Source organism: Hippocampus guttulatus, chromosome 10 (assembly GCF_054856545.1).
Source record: "Hippocampus guttulatus isolate MCC_2025c chromosome 10, RoL_Hgut_1.0, whole genome shotgun sequence".
Classification (NCBI taxonomy): Eukaryota; Metazoa; Chordata; class Actinopteri; order Syngnathiformes; family Syngnathidae; genus Hippocampus; species Hippocampus guttulatus.
In genome coordinates, this window is record NC_141270.1 from 13,836,287 (window position 1) to 13,861,515 (window position 25,229).

At 43.3% G+C, this 25,229-nt stretch overlaps 2 protein-coding genes and 1 long non-coding RNA gene across 6 annotated transcripts in view; all 3 read left to right on the top strand.

Annotated features, from left to right (window-relative positions):
- Nucleotides 1–9,273, top strand: part of ptk7b (protein tyrosine kinase 7b) — a 66,358-nt gene extending 57,085 nt beyond the window's left edge. The window contains exons 11-21 of the mRNA XM_086122601.1: nucleotides 520–639; nucleotides 984–1,133; nucleotides 1,476–1,623; nucleotides 3,325–3,452; nucleotides 3,880–4,080; nucleotides 5,141–5,302; nucleotides 5,389–5,621; nucleotides 5,712–5,792; nucleotides 6,742–6,893; nucleotides 6,970–7,148; nucleotides 7,415–9,273. Of these exons, the coding sequence (XP_085978727.1) occupies nucleotides 520–639; nucleotides 984–1,133; nucleotides 1,476–1,623; nucleotides 3,325–3,452; nucleotides 3,880–4,080; nucleotides 5,141–5,302; nucleotides 5,389–5,621; nucleotides 5,712–5,792; nucleotides 6,742–6,893; nucleotides 6,970–7,148; nucleotides 7,415–7,575 (1,715 nt within the window). The 3' untranslated portion in view covers nucleotides 7,576–9,273. The remainder of the gene's footprint in view (nucleotides 1–519; nucleotides 640–983; nucleotides 1,134–1,475; nucleotides 1,624–3,324; nucleotides 3,453–3,879; nucleotides 4,081–5,140; nucleotides 5,303–5,388; nucleotides 5,622–5,711; nucleotides 5,793–6,741; nucleotides 6,894–6,969; nucleotides 7,149–7,414) is intronic.
- A 1,822-nt stretch (nucleotides 9,274–11,095) lies between these two features.
- The window catches only part of srfb (serum response factor b), a 36,411-nt gene continuing 22,277 nt past the window's right edge, over nucleotides 11,096–25,229 (top strand). The window contains exons 1-2 of one of the 4 annotated variants that reach the window (XM_086121702.1): nucleotides 11,096–12,159; nucleotides 17,706–17,972. In XM_086121702.1, the coding sequence (XP_085977828.1) occupies nucleotides 11,509–12,159; nucleotides 17,706–17,972 (918 nt within the window). In that variant the 5' untranslated portion in view covers nucleotides 11,096–11,508. The remainder of the gene's footprint in view (nucleotides 12,160–17,705; nucleotides 17,973–25,229) is intronic. The other 3 variants (XM_086121701.1, XM_086121700.1, XM_086121703.1) reach the window with 3 other exon arrangements.
- On the top strand, nucleotides 18,360–23,303 carry LOC147199351 (uncharacterized). Its single transcript, XR_015102009.1, has 3 exons — nucleotides 18,360–22,597; nucleotides 23,035–23,091; nucleotides 23,164–23,303. It is a non-coding gene; the product is annotated as an uncharacterized LOC147199351 (long non-coding RNA).

Sequence of the window (25,229 nt, forward strand, 5' to 3'; positions counted from 1 at the left end):
TAATCGTTAAGGTGTATTTTCAAGGTACAACAAAAGCACTGAGAGTTTGATTAAAGCGCCTCGTTTGAATGTGTGTTTGAAATGGTAACTGTTGTTCGCAACAGCTAACTCACAACTGCCGTACATTTTTGTGTGTATGTTTTCACTATATATTTCCGTAATATTAGCCAAAAAGTGTTCATTTGATTTTGTAGAATTATTAATATTTCAGAGTTCAAAAGGGACTGTTCAGAAAGTAAGAATGGTCATGTTTAATGAAAGAAATTTGTCACTGATTTAAGGTGCAGCGATTTTGAAAATGCTTGAAACATGCTGAATCAGCTTGACATGCTTTCCTACTTCCGCTTTGTGTCAACCATGAGTGTAATACATGTAATGCAGGTGTGTGTGCGTGTGTGCGTGTGTGCGTGCGTGTGTGCGTGTGTGCGTGTGTGTGTGTGTGTGTGTGTGTGTGTGTGTGTGTGTGTGTGTGTGTGTGTGTGTGTGTGTGTGTGTGTGTTTTGTTTTGACTTGTTTCAGAGAAGCTCAAGTTTACCCCAACGCCACAACCCTCCCAGTGCCTGGAGCTGGATAATGAGATCACCATCCAGTGCTCAGCTAAAGGCAGAGAAAGTCCCACCATCCGTTGGACTAAAGCAGGTGTGCTCGAAGATCTCAATACCCAACTCACTTCACAAGCTCTCAGGAAATGGAACAAAATGTAGCTCTCAGATATACATTTATGCACTCAACCTTACAAGCAAGGAATTGCAAGTCCTCCCCCATGCCTGTCTGGGTTTTCTCAATGTACTAGTCTTCTTCACAGATGAACAAGGAGATGGTTTTAAGTGTATATAAATCTAGCGATTGTGAATGATGCCTGAAATGCAGTCATCTCTGACCCAATGAGCGTCATCAATTGTTTGCATTGCAGCTGTAGTGAGTGAAAATGAAGAAAAATTCATTTGTTTTGGATGTCCCCTGTCTTCTGTCGCCCCCTTCAGACGGAGGAGACCTTCCACCCCATGTGGACCAGAAAAACGGCCAACTTCACTTCTCCAAAGTCACCCGCAGTGACGCGGGCAATTACACCTGCATCGCCTCCAACAGCCTCCAGGGGGAGATCAGAGCTTTGGTGTCCCTCACAGTGGCAGGTAAAATGCTCCTTCATTATTGTGCAAGCAGGGAGCTTGAAGAGAACTTGGCACGACCACATTAGTCACCACTCCTATGTTGCAAGTGGTTGTGGTTTCGAGTATATTTGAGGGTGCTTTCATGAGGAAACCTTCATTGATCATTCTCAATAAGCGGCAACATTTACTGGCTCTTGGTGGTCTTTTTACAGCCTAGTAATAAATTACATTTGGCCACCAGAGTGTGACTGCGAGCAACCACAGTTGCCACAGCCTTTTAGTTTGCGCCCGCATGAGAACTAAGAGTTAAGATAATGTATTGTGTCTGTGTGTGTGTCTGTGTCTTTTCATGTGCACTGTTAGTGTACATTCGCTTTAAAGTGGAGCCTGAGAATACGACAGTGTACCAGGGCCACACGGCGATACTACACTGCCAGGCCAGCGGCAACCCTGAGCCTCATATCCACTGGATGGTGAAAGACAAGACGCTGGACATCAGTAAGAACAGAAGGTAACTACAATCAGCAACTTAGGAGAGCTACTTTAATCTTTGCATCCTTATAAATCATGATGGATAATGTTTGGACATTCAGAAGGATCGGCTTTCCTGATTACTCTCCTTTCGCAAAGTGATCTCATATTATGGTCTCAAAATACAGGTTAGTATTCAAACGTGGAACAATAATTACTTAATTTTAGTACAGAAAATGGCTAGTGCATTTTACACACTGTACCTTTCATCGACGAACTGTATTAATTTTAATGGACAGTGCATCAAATGAAGGCTTTAATCTACATTCACCAACAAACTATCAAAATATTTCGTAGATGTCTTAATATATGGTCTCTGACATTCTTGAGTCAAAATAAACAAATGAAACACTGGTCAATAGCAAAGGTGAATCAGAGAGGGCTTTATGTGTCCCTTAAATGTATTTTTGATGCAGATTTTTTTTAAATTGTGTCTATTTTTTTCGAGCACTTCAGGTTTTTGAGAGATGTTCATGTTTGACCTATAAAATATTCCATAATATTGATTTTACCATATGTTGTAATTGATAGCTATGATGTTTCAGAAAAAAAATCGACCTGTTGCTGAACCTAAGCTTTAATTTATAAATATTACTAAATATATTATGTTCTTGTTCTTCTTATTATTATTCTTAGTCTTGTTGTTGTTGTTATGAAAAGCTGATGTGCTAGAGAAAAATGAGGGTTGCAATCAGCACAAAAAATCCTCGAGAAAATTTGACTTGCATCTCTAATTAAAGAAAAAATCATTAAAATTGTGTCCACCGGGGAAATTAAAATACACTTACTACCCTTGCGACATTGTTGTTCAAATCAAAGCATTTTGAGGGACAGTTATGCTCATACAAATGATTAGACCGTCGTGAGACAGGTTAGTTTTACCCTACTGATAATGTGTTGTCGCAATAGCAATCCTGCTCAGTACGAGAGGAACCGCAGGTTCAGACATTTGGTGTATGTGCTTGGCTGAGGAGCCAATGGTGCGAGGCTACCATCTGCGGGATTATGACTGAACGCCTCTAAATCAGAATCCCGCCTAGACGCGGCGATACCGTAGCGCCGCCGCCCCCCGGTTGGTCAAGGTTAGCGGGCGGGGGGACCCCGCCCCCCGGCCGCGCGGAACGCCATTCGACACTGGGCTGGGGTGCGCCCGGATGATGGGTGCCCCCTCTCCGGTTTATCACGCCGCATGTTTGTGGAGAGCATGGTGCTAAATGACTTGCAAACGACCGATTACAGCTTTCACTTCCACGGTGATGGGGCAGAGCTAGTGCAGGCAACAAAGTGAGCGGCTACTCATCGTTGCCAATATCGTGACTTTGTCCACTATACTTAAAGGCTTCAAATCTTGAGTGACTTCTCTCCCAACTAGGGACTATTCAAAACAAAAGGGATGAGCAATAAATCTAGTGGCTTCTTGTGGTGTAACTGGGGACTTCTGAAGACAGTGAGACTCTCTCCGGAGAAAGATATGTTCACACCTTTGAGTCCAGCCTGCAAAAATAGAGCGTGTGTGAAACATTTTACCATATACAGTACACCCCATTATCCACTCGCTCTCAATACACCCATGTCCATTTTTGAAAAATAGTTGATCTGAATGTAATGGATTGAAAGTTAACAGGATCCTTTAGAATGGTGCAAAAGATTGTTTCCTCAAAATTGTCATTCCATCTCTCAGGATCCAGAAGATGCCCAATGGTTCCCTTGTGATTGCAGACGTCACAACAGATAACACAGGCAGATATACTTGTGTGGCTGGAAACAGCTGCAGCATCAAAGACCGCGTGGCTCAGCTTTATGTCGTTGGTAAGTTGCGTATAAACACACACACACACACACACGCCCGCACACAGTGGACACAAGGGACAACTCAGTAAGCCTTCCAAATACTCCTCCTGCCAACCACCGTGGCAGGTTAAACATCATGGCTACTTGTGTTCCACTACAGCTGTCACTGGGGTGATGGAACTGGGCAGGTAGATCTAATACCGGTGTGTCTCTTGTATATTGTCTGAAGCTTCAATATACAGTCAACCTTTCATTAAAACTGTCTGTTAGAGAAACGCAAATACAGTCACACTTCCCACTCCCAATTTCCACCAGTTAAGAGGATAATGCTCCAGTACAGATTCTTAAGAGACAAATGGATTTAGATATTTTGCTCACACAAAATTAATGGAGATTGGCTACTCTGGGACTTCATTTATTTATTATTGATGTCTGCATGCCACAGATAAACCTGCCCAGACGCATGACGAGGACGAGGACAGAGCGCCCTACAAGATGATTCAAACTATCGGCCTGTCTGTGGGGGCGGCTGTGGCGTACATCATCGTGGTGCTCGGCCTCATGTTCTACTGCAAAAAGAGGCGCAACGCCAAAAGGCAGCACAAGCGTCCAGATGGAGAGGAGCCAGAGATGGAGTGCCTCAATGGTATGCCTCTATGATAGAGACAAATGCTTTGACCTTTGTTGTTTTATTATGCCAGGCCTTCTCAAACGGGTATAAAGCATTGCACTGGAAAATGCAAACTTAGATTGGCTATTGTTGTTGGAATTTGCTGTATACATTGCTCTCTTTCCTTAGAGAATAAGGTAGAGGTGCTACTCTTTCACATTTTCAAAGCATAATAGATTTCTTGGGGTGCAGACATACAGATGTTTGGCAATTCCTGGATTGCCTCCTCCTCATTTTATTCACATTTGAGACGTAAAAGTCTTTGCCACCATCGTGCGTTCATTCGGTGAACTGCAGTAAAAAGAAAATATGAAGTCTTTTGGAGTAATAATACACTGATGAAGTTCAATGAATTACAATTTTATGGCGTGATAAATTTATCTAGTTCAGTTGAATAAAATCGACCGACTGAAATCAATTTCCTTCCTTACGGTATTTATTTCTGTTGCACCTGTATGGGGATTTGTTTTCATCAGTGTCTTTTTCCCCTGCTTTCTCGTGTATGTTTATCCAACTATCCTATGTGATGGGTTTCTTCCACACAATGATGTTTTTGTCAAAAATCAAAGAAAAGAATGTCCATCCAAATTTTCCAAAGCACTTCTCAAAAAAAATAAAATCACTTTAATTAGTTAATTGTAACATATTCATTACCATCGAAACATGTTGAGGATCAGCTGTCCAGATGAAGCTGTATTGGTAAACCACAGCTTTGACCCAGGTTTCGCTCTTGACAGCAATTAAAACTAAACATGAAAAGCTTCCCTTTCATATGTGAAACCATATTAGATCAAGTTGTAATTAGTGTTGCTTAAGAAGGATCTCATTACATTGTGTCCCCTTGAGAAATTTGGGCCTGAAGCAGTCACGTCATTGATCCCTGTAGGTGACAAATGTCCATGTTCTTACTTATACATACAGTATGCATATCTAAAATGCAAACATCTTCATATTGCATGGCTACACTCATGTGAGCGCCCACATTTTCGAAAACGTTTTGAAATTGTCATCGCCATAATATGTTGCGTCTGTCAAGGAGGGGCTGTTCAACAAAATGGCCACACCGCCACTGAGATCCAAGAAGAGGTGGCACTCACCAACATGGGTACCATGGCAACAACCGAGAAGCGCCACAGCCACGTTAACAGCGACAAGCTGCACTTCCCCCGAGCAAACCTGCAGACGATCACTACCTTAGGTAACTTAAGTTCACTTGCTGGATGCAAACAGTGAAGAAACCAAGCTGCTGTTGCTGCGGTTAGCACACTGTGACGTGCGATGCAGGCAAAGGAGAGTTTGGCGAGGTGCTGCTGTCCAAAGCCAAGGGCATCGACGAGAGGGAGGAGGAAACGGTGGTGCTGGTGAAGAGCCTCCAGACTCGAGACGAGCAGCTTCAGCTCGACTTCCGGCGGGAAGCGGAAATGTTCGGCAAGCTCAGCCACCCCAACGTGGTCCGCCTGCTGGGTCTGTGCAGAGAAGCCGAGCCCCACTACATGGTTCTGGAGTACTACGACCTGGTAAGCTTAACTAAAAGAAGCTAGTCGATGGTCCAGGAGGACTTTCTGCTTCACTCGTGTTTAAACGTATTCTCGCTTTTGTCAAACCAGGGAGATTTAAAGCAGTTCCTGAGGATTTCCAAAAACAAAGACGAGAAAGTGAAATCTCAGCCTCTCAGCACCAAGACCAAAGTAAGTGTTCGGGATAAACATTTTGACCCCAATTTTCCTGAAAACTCACATTTGATCCTTAAAACTTAAAAAAATGTAAAAATAAAATGATAAAAAATACACTTGCTACACCCTTAACATAAAACAATTACATCAGCTCAGCTCACAATCTAACCAGACAGAGGAACATGAAATTGAAATAAATGTACATTAAAAATGATCAGCACTTAAAGGTAAAGTAGTTGAGGAAAATACAATTCAAGATGGAATATGGCCACAATTAAAAAGAAAATGACATAAATAAACAACTCGGTCCATAAAATTATATAAAAGACATACATAGGTCTGATAAGACTCTGACATGCAGCTTTCAATAACATAAAGTGAAATGAAGTATGATCATCAGTTAAGGTGAGTTTTTTTAATGACTGCACATATTCAGTTGAAATCTATCCATCCATCCATCCATTTATTTTCCGATCCGCTTTATCCTCACAAGGGTCGCGGGGGGTGCTGGAGCCTATCCCAGCTGTCTCCGGGTAGTAGGCGGGGGACACCCTGAACCGGTTGCCAGCCAATCGCAGGGCACACACAGACGAACAACCATGCGTGCTCACACTCACACCTAGGGACAATTTCGAGTGTTCAATTAGCCTGCCATGCATGTTTTTGGAATGTGGGAGGAAACTGGAGTACCCGGAGAAAACCCACGCAGGCACAGGGAGAACATGCAAACGCCACACAGGGAGGCCGGCGCTGGAATTGAACCCGGTACCTCTGCACTGTGAGGTAGACGCACTAACCACTGGACCACCGGGCCACCAGTTGTAATCTATTGAATAGAAAATGGCACCCCACGTTAACTGTCAATAATTTGAATCTTACTGGTCCATAGTATTTTGTCATCAACATGTACACTGTGATCACAAGCGCCACATCAAATAAAGGCTTGAAACTTTCCTCTCCGCAGGTTTCCATCTGTGCCCAAGTAGCTCACGGGATGGAGCATCTGTCCAATCATCGCTTCGTTCACAAAGACTTGGCGGCCCGAAACTGCCTTGTCAGCAGTCAGCGACGCGTCAAAGTGTCATCGCTCAGCCTCAGCAAAGACGTTTACAAAAGGTCAGACAAATGACTACCAAGAATCTGATGTAGGTGTCATGACTGCTCACGGTGCTTGTTCTTTGTGCGTGGACAGTGAGTACTATCGCTACAGACAAGCATGGATCCCCCTGCGCTGGCTCCCGTCAGAGTCTGTGTTTGAGGACGACTTCTCCACCAAGTCTGACGTTTGGGCCTTCGGCGTGCTCATGTGGGAGGTGTTCAGTCACGGGGAAATGCCGTACACCAAACTTGGAGACAACGAAGTGCTGGAAGGTCGGTCTCGGCTTTGTTTTTGTGACGTTGTACCACTGTAATATTACTTCTACCTATCTGCATACTCTACATGAAGCTTTTTTTCCATGGTTTTGTTGTTGTGCTTTCAGGGTTAGACACATCATTAAATGTATTTCCTTATTTTCCATTACTTATATTTTAAAACGGACCTAATGGGGATAAACACCATAGAAAATGGATAGATTGATATTTACACAGCCGTAATTGTCTATCTATTGTCTGTGTGTGGCCCCTTCCCCTTGCAGGCCTGCAGACCGGCAAGCTGAAGCTGCCTCCCCCAGAAGGATGCCCCTCCAAAATGTACAAGCTGATGGTCAGCTGCTGGGCCCCCAGCCTCAAGGAGCGCCCCTCCTTCAGTGACATCGTCCACAGCCTGGGAGAGCCGCCCTCTGACAGCAAAGTGTGAGACATCAAAAAAGGGGAACGCCCTTTCCCCTACCAATAAAGACAGCAATGTCTGACATTTCAGGGAACAAGAGTTTTAAATATGCATTTCAGACATTTTAGAAAACAGGTGTGGAGGAGTTTGCCATTTCAGTGGATGCACGCTCATTCTTCATTTTTAATTTTTTAATTTTATTTTTTAAATGAATGACTACTTGGGGCTAGCGACGTGAATTTAGTTTGCCTTAAACGCAACATGGATGATCACCCAGTTCAACTTCCCGTCTGTGTGAACTCTGAGATTCTTCACGAACTCTGTGCCTCTATTTGTGCGCACACACACAGACACATCCAGATCAAATCCGAACCAGCCAAGCACAATCTGTCAAACAAAGTATCCATTTTAAGTGGCTCCAAACCAACGTCTGTCTTTGAACCCATCCTCCAGTCAGCTGCATCCTCAGTCAGTCATCATCATCACCTCCAACCCTATGGATGTGCGAAGTGCGCGCGCGTGCGTGTGTGTGGACCCTGTAAGTTCCAGAATGTGCAGTTGTTCGCATGAAGGTGTGTAACTGTTACACTCGTGATGTTCGAAATGAGCTGACATCTTTTTTAAAAAAACGAGCCTGTTACAATAATGAAGAAAAAAAAGGATCTTTTTTTTAGTATTCACCCAAGTAATGGTAAGACTGTTCCAATGGAAATTTTGTATATTTTAATGAGTGTGTTTTGTTATTGTATTAACCTTGAGGTGCGTGCTCCCGGTGCACCATCCTAACATGTAAACTTGTGATGGTGTCCAAATCGTACAAATCAATTCCGAGTATGTTTAACTTGCGACATGCTTCTTTGCAGAGGTCCAGTCACAATTGCCCTCTGCGCCCGTTTGTTTCTGTGTGCAATGTTGCAAAAGGGGGACCAGTGTACATAATGTTAGAGGCCTTGCACTAACTTCACCGAAAACATCCCTCTTTGTCTCCATGCAGGTGCCTGTTTATTTATAATGAAGGTCCTGTGTTGTGTTTGTTGTTTTATATTGGTTTATAGTAGGAAACCCTAACGTCAAAACCCAATTCCGATGAAGTTGGGACATTGTATTCAGTGCATAAAAACAATACAATGATTTGCAAATCATGTTCATCCTATTTCTAAATTAATGATTGTTTGCTAAACAGAATAATGTTGATCAGTTTGAACGTTGCATATCCTGCATTGTAATGTATTCAATTAAATATTGGTCGAACATGATTTGCAAATCATTTTATTTTGTTTCTATTTATGTTCAACACCACATCCCAACTTCAGTGGAATTGGGGTTTGTACTTGTGCTATATGTTTGTTGTCATGATCCAGCTCAGTGTGTGTATAGCCTGACCTAACAGCGAACATGCTAACACAAAGTACAAAAAAGATGGTCAAAAGGGTGACTGCTGGTCACCAGTACTTAAGTGCCTGGTAAATGAAGGATTATTGAAAAATGCTTCACTTTTATTCTTTTTTTTAAATTCTTTTTTTAAAAAAATGACCTGACTCAAATGCTTTTGTTCATAAAATTGTTTTTTTTTTTAAATGATGTGTTAGTGTAATGTTTCTACGAATGCTAGACACTCACATGTAGACTTTAAAAACTGCTTCAGCGAAATTTCACCATTATGTATGGATATATACACAAGTATATTGACTGCTGTCAATAAAGGTTCACAGTGTTTTTACCCGATTAGTTGTTTTAAACGGTTGTATTTTTAGCAACCTGCAAGTGATGTAAGAAAAGTAATTATACTGATTGGCCACACCATAATGAAACACACCTGAACAGTCTGAATGTGATCTTAGGTTTGTCTGACATGCAGGAGGGGTGAGAAATAACAAAGAATTAGGAATTGCTTATATATTAGTGCGCTAATTGTTTAATATCAGAAGCCATTTTGAAAAATATACATATGAAACAGACAGCACTAATTGGCATTTCTTATTGTCTTATTTCTTATTCCTTACTTCTGAACGTCTGGTCACTAGATTGTGCAGGAGCTAATACAGCAGATTATTTTATCATCTTATATTGGCTTATGTTTCATTTTAGAATCTTGTAAAAAAACGTGCATTGTTTCAATACATTTGTCATAGGAATGTGGTTTACCACTTTTTAATGTCTAATTTTCACCCACCCTATACAGTAGTTCAATTTGGGTAATAGAAATAGAACCACGGCAAACTATTAAGACAAGAACACCTCTTTTTAAAGGCAGGATTTTCAACCCATCTCTTTTATTACATTTTACATATTATATTGCACGTCTACTGCAGGTTACATTAAGTCAGTCTGGTGGGAGTTCTTATCTAATGTGTAGTTGTTCATCGGAGTCCCTCTTTAAAATGTTGCAACCTGTGAAGTGAGCTCAAGACAAATTCTCTTGGCCGCCGCTAGTGCACAATTCTGAAGGGAATACAGTACATCACGTCTTCATATTTCAGCAAACTGACTCTTAAAGCACTTGTGTAAACGGCTGTCAGTGACAACAAGAAAAAAAAATCCTGCATTCTTTTATCAGTGGATTATAATGTAGTAAATCGCACGACCATGACTTAATAATATAAAACAATGTATTATATAAGCAGACATGGCAGACGGTTTGCTCAGAAGACAAGGCATTTCCCTGCCTTGCTTCCAGCAGCCTTACCTATGCCATTTCCTTAACGTGCCACTGGGGGGCGATATGAGTTTTGACTTTCTTTGGGATCATCTTGGCAATGCTGTTTTGGCAAGAGACTCTTCAAAAGTGGTGCTGCTCTCCTTAAAACAAATCCAACTTTTCATTTCTTGACGGTGATGATGTAATGCTTCATTATTTTCTGTGTTTTGATTCCGCATGCTTCACGTCAGAGTCCAAATAATTGAGAATATCTATTTAAAAGAGAATATCTACTTAAACGGTATGCCTTGCTCTATCAACTCTACTCAATTTAACTGACTAATGTTGAATGATTGTTTTTTATGCATGGAGGTTATTTATGGTTATGGCTTATTAGGCTTTGTCTCATTTAAGATCATTAGTCAGAGAGACATTTCTTGATTGGCAAAACCATGAGACCTCTTTATAAAATGACACGATAAAATATTGACCAATTGCCTATACATTTTCATACACAATAACTGAATACACTCATGTATGCTGTGTTTTATAATACAGTTGATTCAACTATAGAGTCACATAAATTTAAAGTAATCGTCAGTATTATTTTCAACTGCTAGGTCGGGCCAATGGTGGGTTGGCAACAAAACTTGAACGTTTCGTTATTTTGGTGCCTCTGCCAGAATGACGTTGACTGTAGCGCAACCATGTTGGTATTTATGCTAATGAGCACCACTGCGACCAATAGCTACAGGCCTGTGATAGTCTTCAGCCAATCGGGAGACACCGCTGTGACTCACCAAATAAGGAGCGACAACACCATATAAGGAAACAGTATCTCTTTATAAGGAGGAAAGTAGTTCCTTTGCTGTCATATTACTGCGCAAGAGTAAACACTGACCTGAAATATTGATTAGTCGTCTATTCTGAAATACGAAACGGTCCACGTTGTGCTATTGATGGACATCGGAGTATTATTAGGTCACTAGCTAGTCAGTGTTTGCCTTGGTTTCAATTCACAACATGGACTACGTGCTATGGCGGACCAACATGGCGGGCGCTTTGCGCCTTTTCCTTTTTGAGAAAGTGCTGAGAGTTTTTGGACATTAGAGGAGGGCGAAGTGAACAGTGGCGCCTTACGAGGGTCCAGTGGGCAGCATCGCTTCTCAAAGTTTGTTTCCCTTCTTTCCCGGACTCTGTCGAAACGCCAACTCTGCCGCTTTGTTTACATTCTGTGACCCGACCGTGCATGCGTTTTGTCAGTCATTTACGAGCTCCAGCTTTGTGGGCTGGCGACAAACACAGTCGCGCTACTCAGTAGAATGTTACCGAGCCAGGTTGGGTCGGCACCACAGGGAAACGCGTCAGCTTCATCGAGAAGTACCGTCGGGCTCGGTTCGGCCTCTGTCGGTGGCGGGAATCGTCCCGTCTTGATCAGATCAGGGCAAGCTTCAGTCGGTCTCGGGGAGAGCGTGAGCGGGGCTGGGCGACACGGAACCAGAGAGGCGCTCGGGATGTTGGGGGCAAACGGTCCGGGGGGTCCACGAGGTGTGAGGTCTGGGAACGGTACCGGGGTTAGCCCGCTTCAGGCCGCCATCCAAGGCGGCATGGTGGGTCTCAACGCGGGGATCGTGCTGCCTCACGGACCCAGGTTCGACCCGGATAGAGAGAGTGTGCCTCTGTGCAGCGGCTCGGACAACGACTCGGACTCTGGGGATGACGACGACCCAGTGGGTTCGCTCGGGGACAACAGGAGAGGGGTGAAGCGGGAGAGAACCGAGATGGAAGCCGCTGTCACCGGCCAGGAGGTCGGAGGCGCTCCCGGAGGGTACGGCCTGGTTCCCGGGGGCGTCGCGGGGGCCAAGCCGGGGAAGAAGACACGTGGTCGCGTCAAGATCAAGATGGAATTTATTGACAACAAGTTGAGACGCTACACCACTTTTAGCAAGAGGAAGACTGGCATTATGAAGAAGGTGAGTCACAACATCGTATGCTGCAGTCGTTTTCAAGTGTCACCCGTGCTGGCATATGCAAATACGTCATTAACTACGCCTGCACTTCGGGACACCCCTGTATGAGCTTCAGCAAAACATACATTGATCCGTCTTTGAATTGGTCGGTTTACTGTATTGGAGTTTGCACCAGTGTTGAACTGCACTGCGCTGGGAGTCTCTGTCAGATATTTTGGCGACTACTTTTGTTTAGATAAGACCCATCCTTACCCGGCCAAACATCATGAAAGTCAATAAATGACCATTGTAAGGGCAACATTATTGTGTTTCATTGTGCAGGTGTATCTACATTTTGGATTAATTCATACATATCTTAATGAGAGGAATAAACTTCAGTGGTTAAAGTGTTCAAAGAACCTAACTTGCATGCTTTTGGAATGAATGAGAAAACCTAAGTACCCAGGGAATGCCCACACAAACACAGGGAGAACGTGCAAGCTCCAGACAGGAAGATCGCAATCCAGATTCAAACTCTGACCCTCAGAAGTGTCAGGCAGACGCGCTAACCTAATATTCAAACCCAGGAAGTGATCAGTAGGAAGTGTTTTTGAAATATCATGTAAGCGGGTGCATGACAAGGAACGGGTTTCAAATAGACATGGGCATAATGACACTTCTATTTATGACCATGGCAACCCCCAACTATCACACACATTCACATACAGTCGCTTCACACATGATGGTTTAGAACTCACCCGTAAGGTCTATCAACTTTGCCTCTCTGATGCACCCTTTTGACCTCATGGTGATAGTAAAACGGAGCACCTCATGCAGTGAGCGGTTGCCAGGACAGCCCTCGGTGCACAGGCTGTTTGTTCCAAGTGCCACCGAAGCGGCACGCTGCTCGCAGGCGGCGGCCATGTGGCGGGCAAAGCGGCGGCAAGGCCCTTTATGTGCCGACAGCTGACTAAACCCCAGAGACATGCATGCCCAAACCAGAGGACACGCCGATTGTGCGGAGGCTGCCTGTGCATGCCTTCATGGGCTCTGTTCGTTGGTATGACATTCAGTTGTCCGCCACTCTCAACAACATAAGGGGTGTTCACACGGCACACATTTGCTCCGGTGCTGCACCGATGTATTTTGTTGCGATATATTTTACACCGGAGCAAATGTTGTGGAGCGGTCACACGTACAAAGACGCTGAGCGTGTTAACTCCGGCGTAGCGCCGGTGCAGCTCCACTTGCGGTCACACAGCAGTTTCTGCAGCGGAGCAAAACGATAGAAAGAGCTGTCGTGTTGGTTCTTTTTAAAACTTTGAAGTCAAGATGGCGCCAGGCAAGTGCTCTCATGAGCCTTGCTTTTTTTGTTGTTTTTTGGTTTGTTTTGTCACTTTGTGTTTGTTGTTACGTCGTGTGGACCTGATGTGGACTTTTTTCAGCATTTTTTGGCCACGACATTCATCAAGGAGGAAACTCTGTGCTTGGTGGTTGCGCCTTCTCGGCAGCATGGGTATACCAGCACTGTTTTTGACTGGGAGGAATGTCTGTGCCATTTGACTGTCGTTGCTGGACAGTCCCAGGGCGCTTGTGTCTTGCGCCTGTAATGGGCAGCATTTTTCACAACCCCGCTTTGTTCAGCGGAGCGATCGGTGCTGTTGAACGGTCTGCGGCTGGATGGATGTAAGGCTTGAGGAGCCGACGATGAGAAGAAAGGAGCATTAGCGCGGAGCACCGATGCGGATGTGGAACTGGGAGTCGCGGCTTGGAATTGAAGTGGATTTACGTGGGACAGGAGATGTGAGCCAATCTCTTTTTCGTCAATGGACGCTACAGCTTCGTGTTTGCTTTCAAAACTTAGCTTGTAGCAGACGTGTGCACATTTTCAGCATGACGTCTCTGATCCACTGGTGAAAGGACACTTTGATCCTCGCCTCTTTCATCTATAACTGCTTCAGAGAACAAAGTATATGCAGAAAGGTGGTGAAGATTGCACGACTGTCTGTGTACTATGTGTTGTGTTGTGTTATTTTTGTTATTTTGACTTTAAAATGGCGCCGCGTGAGTGGCTGCCTTTCCAGCAGCTCCTATATTATGTTGTTCTACTTCTTCCTTTCATAACTTTGCTGCTGTGAATCTGGAATTTCTCCATTGCGAGACTAATAAAGGTTTTCTTATCTTATCTTAAAAACATACACAATTCAAGCAACTACTGTACAGGCACGTCCTTCTCCTTCTCGGTCTCCGTGCCTTCTGCTCGAGAGGCGTTCAATGACCGTCCACGAAAACGTAAATCAATGATGACTTCAATGACACTCAGAAAAGCAAACGTATAATGCACCAAACAGAAAATCAAGAGAGCAAATCACAAAATAAATTCTGTGAGGGTTGTGAACACACAACAAAGGAACAAACTACACAAACAACTCCGAGACAGTCCAGTCTCCTACAAAAGGAAAGATGATGTTTGGGGACACCCCCCCCCCCCCACCCCGCCCCCGTTCTAGTTGAGATGGTATAACCCAAGAGGCAAGGTGCCGCTTGCTACTGTTATTGCCAGCCATCATGTCTTGTGTCGTTATTAAACAAACACAAGACGGAAGTACAACAGAGCATGAAAGCAACGCATTCTCGCCGTATGTAATCAACTCTTCTCATGCGTAGCGAGGCTACCCCCTGCAAACGAGCATTTGCTACGGAGCAAATTTTTAAACCACCTCCCTGAGGTGGGTTAAATTTACTCCGGAGTAAGCTGTTTTCAGGGGCTACACCGGTGTAACTTTGCACGTGTGACCGCTCTACTGGGGTAGCACCGACGCAGCACCGGAGCAAATGTTGCCATGTGAACAGCCCTATAGAAGTTCTGCATGGAGTCAAGTGCGGCTATCACAAAAACCATCTTGATGCTGCCGCTTTTGTTGTTGTTGTTTTTTTTTTTAGCTTGACTGCACATGCACAGTGTAGTCTCCTGCTGCATTTCACTTGTTTTTTTCACCCCCTCGTCTTCTATGTATCTCAGATCGTTGTCGTGGAAACTGAGGCTTCTTTATGTAGGCTCTTGGAAACGTGAACATCATTTGACACGCCATGTGGACCGACTGTTTAAAAGTGTGCAGATGACAAAGATAAAGCTAGATATCCGATACATGGTAAATAGGTCTCAAAGTGTTTGTTTTTACTTTCAAGATCAAGATGGTTAGTCTCATTTTGAAGCATGTGTTGTGGTATCTCCCCTCTATGGATTAAGGACACAGGAATTCTTACCGTTTGTCAAGTGGCAGTTTACTTCATTAGCAACTGAGTTCCCCATTTGTCAACAGCAGTTGCGTGTGTTCATTCGCAGAATCACAGAGTCACTGACTTTTCTACGCCCAAATATCCCCCACCGCAACTACCATAGTCTTCAATTGGCTTAAGTGGAAATGATAATGCGTCTTATTTTCAAACCTTGTTTTTAAGATTCAGACAATGTGCAATGCACGTTAATTTTGACTGCTGTGTGGCCGTCACTCAAGCACTGCTGATAATGCAAGGCCCACACCGCGCTGCAATAGCTGGTTGCAATGTCCTCATACTAGAATTGCAAAAGTTCAGTGTAAACTGCCTTCCTGCGTGATGTCATGTTTAAGGTGACGATTGATTCTGGAATTCGCTTTTTCTTGGGATTTTGGCAGGGGGTTTTTTTTCTTTTCAAAAAGAGGGCTTTCTTCAGCCCAACACAATGGAGTGCAAATCATTCACAAGGATGCCAGTTGTCTGGTTGTTTTTTCCTCCTCCTTTTGAAGCTTTTTTTCTTTCAACATCTTGCATGTTCTACAACCTTTTATCATACACCAAAGGCCTACTTTGCTCAACTTTTGTTCAAATCTCCTTTGCTGAAATAATGTATCCACCTCACAACTGTGGCAAATCAAGATGCTGGTTAGATGTCATGATAATTGCAAAAGGTGTTCCTAAGGCTGCCCCCGATAAAAGGCCGCTCTAAAATGTGCCACAGATGTTGCAAGTTTGAAGGAGTGCCAACCGCAGCAATTTCCACTGGAGCTGTTGCCCCTGAATTGAATGTTCATTTCTCTACTGAACAAAATCTCCAAAGGTGTTTCAGAGAATTATCCAGTACGTCTATAATGGCCTCATTGACAATCACGCCAGTCCGTGACTTTCACAGTCAACATCTTCACCTGCAAGATCATCTAAGACCAGCCACCGGGACAGCTGTCGCAACAATATGGTTTTCATTAGCAAAAAATAAATAAATAATAATAATCTCATGGAAGCTCCTCTGTATGCTTGAAGTCCATCGCACGGCCCATGGTGGTAGTTGGGTTCAGGTATGGACATGTGTATGTTATGGACAGTGAACACTGGTGTGTTATCTAAACGGCATTCTGAATGCACAGATATGCATTGAGAAGATCTTGAGGTGTGTCGGTTGCCGTGCCATTCATCCATGACCATCACCTCATGTGTACCCAATCCCTGCAAGCTGAAGACATCCCAGTTCCTGCATGGTCTGCTTGCTTCACCACACGTCACCCATTGAGCATTTTTGGGATGCTCTGGATCAGCATATGCGACAGTGTGAAAAACTGAATATTTTAGACTGGCCTTTTATTCTACTCAACCTCCTGCAGTTGTGATGATTAAATGAGGAGACTGGTGCATATAGAAGTCGGTGTCTATCCTGTAATGTGACCAAAGCATCATCAAACTGACAAATTAGTCATTTTCTACTGCGGCTGTTTGACACTGTTCCCTCGCCATTGCAGAGCTAATAAGAGCCGCCCGCTTCACCCTCCTGCATCTTCTCTGCTTCTTCATAGTTGCTGGGCTCCAGTGGCTTTTTTATATGTGCCCACGCGGTGGCGATCATTGAGCCAACTGCGCTGGTATCATTACATCATTGCAATGTTAAAAAGTACCATGCTCGATTGCATGCTTCCATTACGGCGTAATAAAACTATTTAGGTTCTATCAGCTAACTGCAGCTCTGGCTCACGCTGAGTGTACCGAGGTGATGGCGACGGCTCGGTGCCTTGGCAGCACCACACACATCCTCCACATAAGTGATGACTCATTTCGATAAAAAGGCTTCTTCACAAGTTCATTGTGAGTGCAGCCTTGCCGTGTTTCATCTCGGGTGTGTGTTGTTGCATTGGGGGCTAAGCCTTTGCATGCTGCATTATAGACTTCGTATCACAATAATGAAGAGTGCGCTGGTGACCTCGTGGTTTCCAGCCAATGGCATCCTGTCCCTGGGCCGGCCCAGTGTCACTCCCCCTTTTTGTGCAGCCCTGCTGCAATCACTCTCTCAACGCTGTCGCATGATCTATTCTGGAAGCCTTATCTTATGTTATTTTGGCTTCATTTGCACGACACGTCACATCAGGCTATTTTTAGTTTAGCAATGTTTTCTTGACTATGTTCTTTGTTCCTGATGTTCAACTTTGCGATCTCCGAGTACTCGTGCATCCCCTTGTCATTTTTTACAATACTATTACTCTTTGAAGATGCATGTTATGCAGCTTTCAGTGAGTGTTAACTTGTAACCGGTTTGTTCTCACCAGGCCTACGAGCTCTCCACGCTGACCGGAACCCAAGTTCTACTGCTCGTGGCCAGCGAAACTGGTCACGTCTACACGTTCGCCACCCGTAAACTCCAGCCCATGATCACCAGTGAAACGGGCAAAGCGCTGATCCAAACGTGCCTCAACTCCCCGGACTCGCCGCCACGTTCTGACCCCTCCACAGACCAGCGCATGAGTGCGACAGGCTTCGAGGAGACGGACCTCACTTACCAGGTGTCTGAGTCGGAGAGCATGGGCGACACTAAGGTGAGTCGTTAAAGCTCTGTTTCCACCAAGTAGTATCGTTTGGTTTAGGTTGATATGGATTCATTTCAATGTAAGGTACTAAATAAAGTTATCTGTAGCTAAAGGGTGGATCTAGACACACCGCGAAGCCTCCAAGGTCAAACATCATCTGTTCTGTTGAAGGGAGTTAAAATTTGGTCAAATATGAATGGACTTTTTTTCCATCCGTTCCAGGGCCAAATTGTCATCCTAATTAAAAGAAAACAAAAAACTTTAACTGTATAAGCAGTGTTTTCAATATTATTTTAGATTTTTAGCTGAGAAATATGAAAAGTCAACTGCTGTTAATAACCGCAATAAAACATGACCACACAGAGGGGGGCGGGGGGGGGGGGTGCCAGAGTTGTGTCCCTGCCATCATTTATAATGAAACAGAAGGTGACTTACTGTCAGTCAAAATTACAGTAAATATTTTTTATTACCAAAAAAAACAAAAACGTTTGGGTTCTGAACGTGAACTAGCAATAAGCTCAGCAGTAACTGGGCATGCCTTCGTGTGCCACATAATGACACTCTTAAGACACTGCACAAACTACTTTGTTGTGTGTTGTGTTGTTTGAAACCCCTGAATGTTGCGTCAGGACTGTTGCAGATCAAATACGTCCCTATACTTGCCATTATTTTATTGTCAGTGTCAATCTATGCATCCTTCCAACAGCACCAACTGGAATAACACATTCATGGAGTTTACACTATTGTTGCTCACTCAAATATGAAGCGATTAAGTATGCTGAGGTCTTCTGAGGGATGCAGTGGTCCATTGTTGGAGTTTGGAACATCATTGCATTTTTTTAAATGTAATCATTCAATTAATTAATTAGTTAATTGTGAATCAATCGTTAATCAATACAAGAATAAACTGTGTAAATGCACCAGACTTAGCATAAATGCTAGTTTTCAGCCGTTGTCCCAAAGCAGGTTTCTAAAATAGCACCGTGAGACAAATAGCACATTGAGACACATAAAACGTTAAGACCGCAATTCTGCAGATTTATCGAGAAATTCTTCCCAAATATGTTAATAAATCCCTGAATTATAAATTTGACTTTTGAGGGTCCACCCAAAAGAAGGGGACTAATCAATTCCCTGCAACAATAGCAACGTGTTTTTCTCAAACCGCGCTTGTCTTCATCCAAGCCAAGAAAAAGAAGGTGAAATGTTGCTTCTGTTACTCTGTCATTTTCCCAAAGCCAAATTAGAGTTTACTGTTTCAACTCTAAAATGGCATGCTGAACAAGTCACGCCGTGCTTTGCAATCTGTGCGACATTATTTTTCTTTTAAATGTAAACCTCAGTTTGCATGTGCAGGAGTAAAAAAACAAAACGCTTAACACGGTGAGGAATGGCTCCACAAAAGATTTGACAACACATAAATGAAGCCCACAAGCCGCTATGGAAAATAATCTGCCCTATTGTAAACACACTCTTGAACTCTTGCCTGTTGTGAGTGAGCCCTGGAAGCAGCAAATTATTTTTAAAAAGTTAAATCCAAAATACCCTGCAACCGGGGATGAGGCCGATAAGGTAGCTGTCTGCTGTGAACCTTGCTGACCTCTTCTCCAGGAAAGCCTCGTAACACCGCTCAAGATAAATCACAGCAGATCTGGTTTGTGTTAGGCTGAGAAACACGTAGCCTGCTATATGAAGCGCCTCCGTGTTTATCTACTTTGGCTACAGATGAGACACAGAGCTGCTAAAATCAGTTAAGTGTCTCCAAAACGCTGTTCTCATTCAAAGTTGTCATTTATATTAATGTTAGAGATCATTTATTCATGGGCATAATCATGATTTGTTAAAGGCTTGCAATGTTGCCTTCAGCTGGCTGTCAGTTTCAGCTTTCCCTCCAGTATTCAGTCAATGGTGAGCTGTGACTTATTTGACACAGGAGCTGAATTTACACTGTACTACAAGTTGAAATGCCCAATTTTTTTGTACCTGCCACGTATATTTACGTCACGTACGGACATTTAAATTTACATACATCGATCCATCCTGGATGTGTTTACGTGCAGTAACATACTCTTTAGTTGGCCTGGGTTAACCCTTTCCCTATTGATCTCAATGAGCGTACCATACGCGCCACAGGCCGCCATGGACAATTATTTTGCTTATTTGATGATCGACACGCCTCTCATGTTGCACATTGAGGTAAAATGTAATTGTGTACACTGCGTTTGCTGTATACATCAGCCATCTGTGTATTTTGAGGCTGTCAAGCTGGCATTGATCCATCCATCCATCCATTTTCTGATCCGCTTATCCTCACACGGGTCACGGGGCATGTTGGAACCTTTTGGGGCAGTAGGTGGGATTACACCCGGAACTGGTTGTCAGTGAATCGCAGGGCTCACATAGACAAACAACCATCCACGCTCACACTCATGCCTAGGGACAATTTAGAGTGTTCCATTAACGCGCCAAGCATGGAGGAAACCAGAGTACCCGGATAAAATCCACGCAGGCACGGGGAGAACATGCAAACTCCATATATTCAGTCTTTGTTTTTACGCTGCAGTCACATTGTCACATACAGTAGCTGATCGGCATCTTTTTTAGATTTTTTAAAAATAATTTTACAATTGGCCTAATTCCAATCTGAAAATACTCTATTCGGTTTGCTTCTTTCACACATCAGAAATGTACCTCTTGATAGCAGAAACATCTGAATTATGTCACTTGAACTCTGCAGTGTCAAACCAGCCATCAAATCTTGCATCACTCAGAGATGCAACCATGCCATCATAGTTCTGGGGTGCCAAGAAAGAGGATGCTAAAGCACCCTTTCTCTGACATTTCATGGTGGAACACAAAATAAAAAGAACTTTTTTTTTTTTGGATGGATTGATGCTGATGACAAGTGAAAGATTTTCCACTGCACGTTACTCTGATTGACATGTCCCTACACACTAGGGGGGTTACTTTCCGTTGGCAAAAGCAGGAACTATAAGATGGTCTTTCTTGTCGCTGGTCAGGCAGGGTGACCACTACTGGTCAGATGTTGGTGGAGCACATTCATCATCATTATTATTATTGAGGGCACGCGGCTGGAAATGGTGAAAATAAACAAACAGGATAATGTCCACTTAGGTTGTTGTTTACCTGGGCACTGCAGTATTATTTTCTGGTCTTTACACTCCTTGATTGGTCTTTTCTTTTCGCCTCTTTAGCACCGATGCATTCGGTGCAGTCTGGTAGAGATTATACTATTAACTCATTCAGTACCAGCCAATTCTAGACCAAGTCTGAAAAGATGTTGAAAAACGTCTTTGGGAGTGAATGAGTTAAGAGCAAAAGCGACATTTGTTTCAGAAAATATGTTTTATGATTTTTCATTTTTGTTTTTGTTTTGTTTTTTCCATACCACTGAAAGTGACAATTATTTGTCAACCAATGAACAAAGTGCAGATGTCTAGAGCCACCCTTTAGGAAGTGTACCACTTGTGTTGATGCCAATACAGATAAGTTATTTTAGTATTCTTCAAAACCTTTATAGAAATCCAAAAACAAAAAAACGTTTTGTACAGTACCAAATGTAACCAAACTGTACTGCCTGGTGTAAACAGACTCTAATGCTCTCAATGGACCAGAGTGGTGTGTTAACGTAGAGTAGTAAGTATTGGTTGTTTTTTTTGTTTTTTGTTTTTTTGAGCTACAGCATCATGAACGGCTTCTCTTTATTTGGCGTTTGTCTGCTTTAGTTTGGAGCAAAACTAACATTTAAACTGTGTTGCCATAATTGCATCCATCCAACCATCCATACATATGAACTATCCCAGCAGATTTTCCCTATCACCCTCCTTAACTCATTTACACCCTTTGACGTATACATACGTCAATTTGCGCATAGCCGTTCCCTCCCCATGACGTATTAATACGTCAATCACGTGTTTTCATGGGGGAGGGTGCAAGAGAGTCCGATGCAACTTCTCACCACAGGATTAGCCTTGGCGGCAATGTTAAATAGCAAAAAAATGGCCATCGGGTGGCAGTGGTGCAAAAATCAACCAGGATCACGCAGCAGAAGTAGTAGAAAGGGCGTGGATTGGAACATTAGCAACTAGCAACGATGGAGAAAAGGAAATAACTAACTAAAAATGATTTATTTTTCGGTATAAAAGCGTCCTCGAAACAAAACAACAAAGGAGATGGTGTTTGTGTGGAAGAGAAAATGACGCTTCGGTCACTAATCGAAAGCGGCACCCGTCAAACGAACGTCGGCCTGCACAAACATGGCGTGCTACACGCAGCCCGCATAGCTCACGCCGAGTTTCGAGTTCATCTGATGAAGATGAACTTGCTCCACGTCAGCGACCATCGCTTGGCAGAGCATTTTGTGCCTCCCGATGCCCCACGTCGCCCACAAATCGTCTCCCCGGCGACTTCCAGCGATGACTGCAAAGAGGCTGCATTGCTTCGCATGGCCGACGCCGGGCACACGTCAGCGATTCGTTGGAATCGTCTAGTAAAGACGACGGCGAAAACGATGAATTGGAGAGCGATTTGGATCCCGATGTCGGACGAATATGTGCCTTCGGACATAACGGAAAGCAGCTGAGAGTCCTCGCCAGAGCCGCTGGAACGAGGAGGTAACTGCTGACTAGCTTGCAAGTTCCCATTCAAAACTTCATCACTTCTTATGCCTCCTCAGTCACTTTTATGCACCGCTACATTCCCGCTATACTATGAAGTTGCCAGTAACACTAATCATTTATGTACGGTTGATGCGTCTCGTAGATGTGGATGAAAATATGCGCTGACTTGCATGTCGCCATAGGTTTTCAAAAAACAAACAAAAAACAGGACACATTTGGTCCGCTCAGCTCTGCTAAAACCACTCGTGTTAAATTCATATTCCATTTCATTTCAAATTGGATGCTGAACAACGTGGAATGAATGGTGTAAATAGCAGTGTGCGAGCATGTATGTGTGTGTGTGAGAGATGTTGAAATGTAAGTGGAAAGCAACAATAAAAAAAATAGAAAAATAAAAGTGTGGTAATTGTACATACTTCTATAAATTACAGATTGTCCAACCAGAAGCCAAAAGATGACGACTCCTCGCTTTGGTGGTGGAAAGAAAGGTAAATAAAATTATTGTACCTCACTCTGCAGTAAGATATATTTGCAACTTTTTATGTTTCTATAATTTATAGGTCGTGCATCTGGACGTGGTGGGATGAATCGATGTGGTGACAAACTGGATGGAAGCCAAAAACCATCTTCTCCACAGCTGCACTTTTGTTCATAGTTCAATAGTTTTGTTGTGTGCAAATAAATTATTTTGCGACAAAAACATTATTTGTAATGTTCTTTTGTAGGAGGAACACATTATTGAGGTATTTGAGCTGCCACAAAAGCAAAAAATAGTGTAAAACCTGAAATGATGCTTGAAATGCATGCTTTTACAAAAAGCTCATTTTCTCTGGATTTCTGCAGAAAATCGGCGTTTTCCATCAAACTTAGCAGTTTTCTAATGCTGATTGCCAACGAACGGAGAAAGCTAGAAACAAACTTTTTTTCCTGCTGAAAGAAGAGAGTCTCACCTTTCTTTTGACAGGTTGCATGTATATATAGCCATAGAACAGAAAACTCTGTGGGCCTTGCAAATCAGTCAAAATTCAGTAAAATGTGAGGGATTGAGGGGGTTGCTCCAGTGAAAAGGGGTGGTATTCAATGAGTTACGATGTAATTTTTGGGGGAGTTGGCAGGAACAAACAACTTATACAACTCCCCCAGTCATTTTTTTCTCCAATATTTTTGGTTTATTTTTATTTTTGATCATCCCAGCTGTTTTTTGTCCACAGTATACTCCAGGGATGCTGCATCTATGACGTACAGGGACAAAGTGCACGGACATTGCCCCTTGGCTCACTTCCTGAAATCAACCAATCACAAAAAGGGATTTTCCAGGGGGGTGGGGGTGAGGGTTGAGACGGGAGCTAAAATTATTTGATGCAGCATAGGGTCTTGTCTATTCCAACTGTGAACTGAAAATGAAGAGCTCCAAATGAGTAGTGCAATCACTTAAAGAGGACATATTGTGGGAAATTAACTGTTTAATGTTTGTATGAAACGAGTGTCTGCCTTCCACATCACATGACTGTAAACACTCAAGCAATTTTTTGTTGAAAATCTTACTGTGACAAAACAACCACCTCCACAGTGGGGTTTGTAGCCAATACCAGCTAGGCCAGAGGTGGGCAAACTACGGCCCGCGGGCCGGATCCGGCCCGTTGGTCTTTTTAATCCAGCCCGCCGAAGATTGGTGCACAATTAAGGTTTGATTGCATTCATTTCGTTTGGACTTGTAATGACAGGTATTTCAACACCAGGTGGCGCAGTTACTTCAAGTTGCAGAGCACAGGGAGGGAGGGGAAGACGAAGAAAGAGGGAGAGAGTAATGACCGTGGAAGGGAAAGTGATATGTATCTGATTAAACGAAGCAGGTAACAAAGTACGAAACATTCAGGAGACACCTGGAGTCGGAAAGACTCAAATCTACGAGACTTTGAAAAACAAGGAAGCGATTCTTACTCAGTCCGATTCTGGCAATTTCCATGCTCAGAGTGAATTGCTTGTGGCTCGAGTAAATGAACATTTCCTAGAATGGTTTGATTGTTATCATGTTAAAAACTTTCCGCAAACTGGACCGCTAAGAAGAGAGGAGGCGAGTTCCATAGCGCTAACTATGAGCATTGAAGACTTCGAAGTGTCCCGAGGCTGGCTTCAAAAGTTCGTTCCGCGACATCAGCTGAGCAATGCTGTCATGTGTGGTGATCGAGACGAGGTAAAGTTAGAGACAGTGAGTGAGAGGAAAGAAAAGCCACCAGGTCTCTTACTCGTCTCATTTTGTAGCAAATAGTCCTAACTTTGCAATATTTTGTATATATTTTTTTATATACCTGTACTGTCTGCGACAGTTTTTGGGCAATATATTGTTGCACTTGTTGCTTGTGTTGTCACACATGTACAGTATGTTGTTAACATACTTGGACGTTCATGTAGGACATATACAATAGTTGTTTCAGTTTTCATAAAAAAATAAAAAAAAAAGTATGTTCACACTTTAATGCTTTTGTTCTGTTGATATTTGGTGTGGACTGTCAACCTATGCAGTTTTTTATATGTACCGTATCTTGTGCTGACCCGGCCCACCTGTCAAATTTTAGAACTCCATGTGGCCCCCGAGCCAAAAAGTTTGCCCACCCCTGAGCTAGGC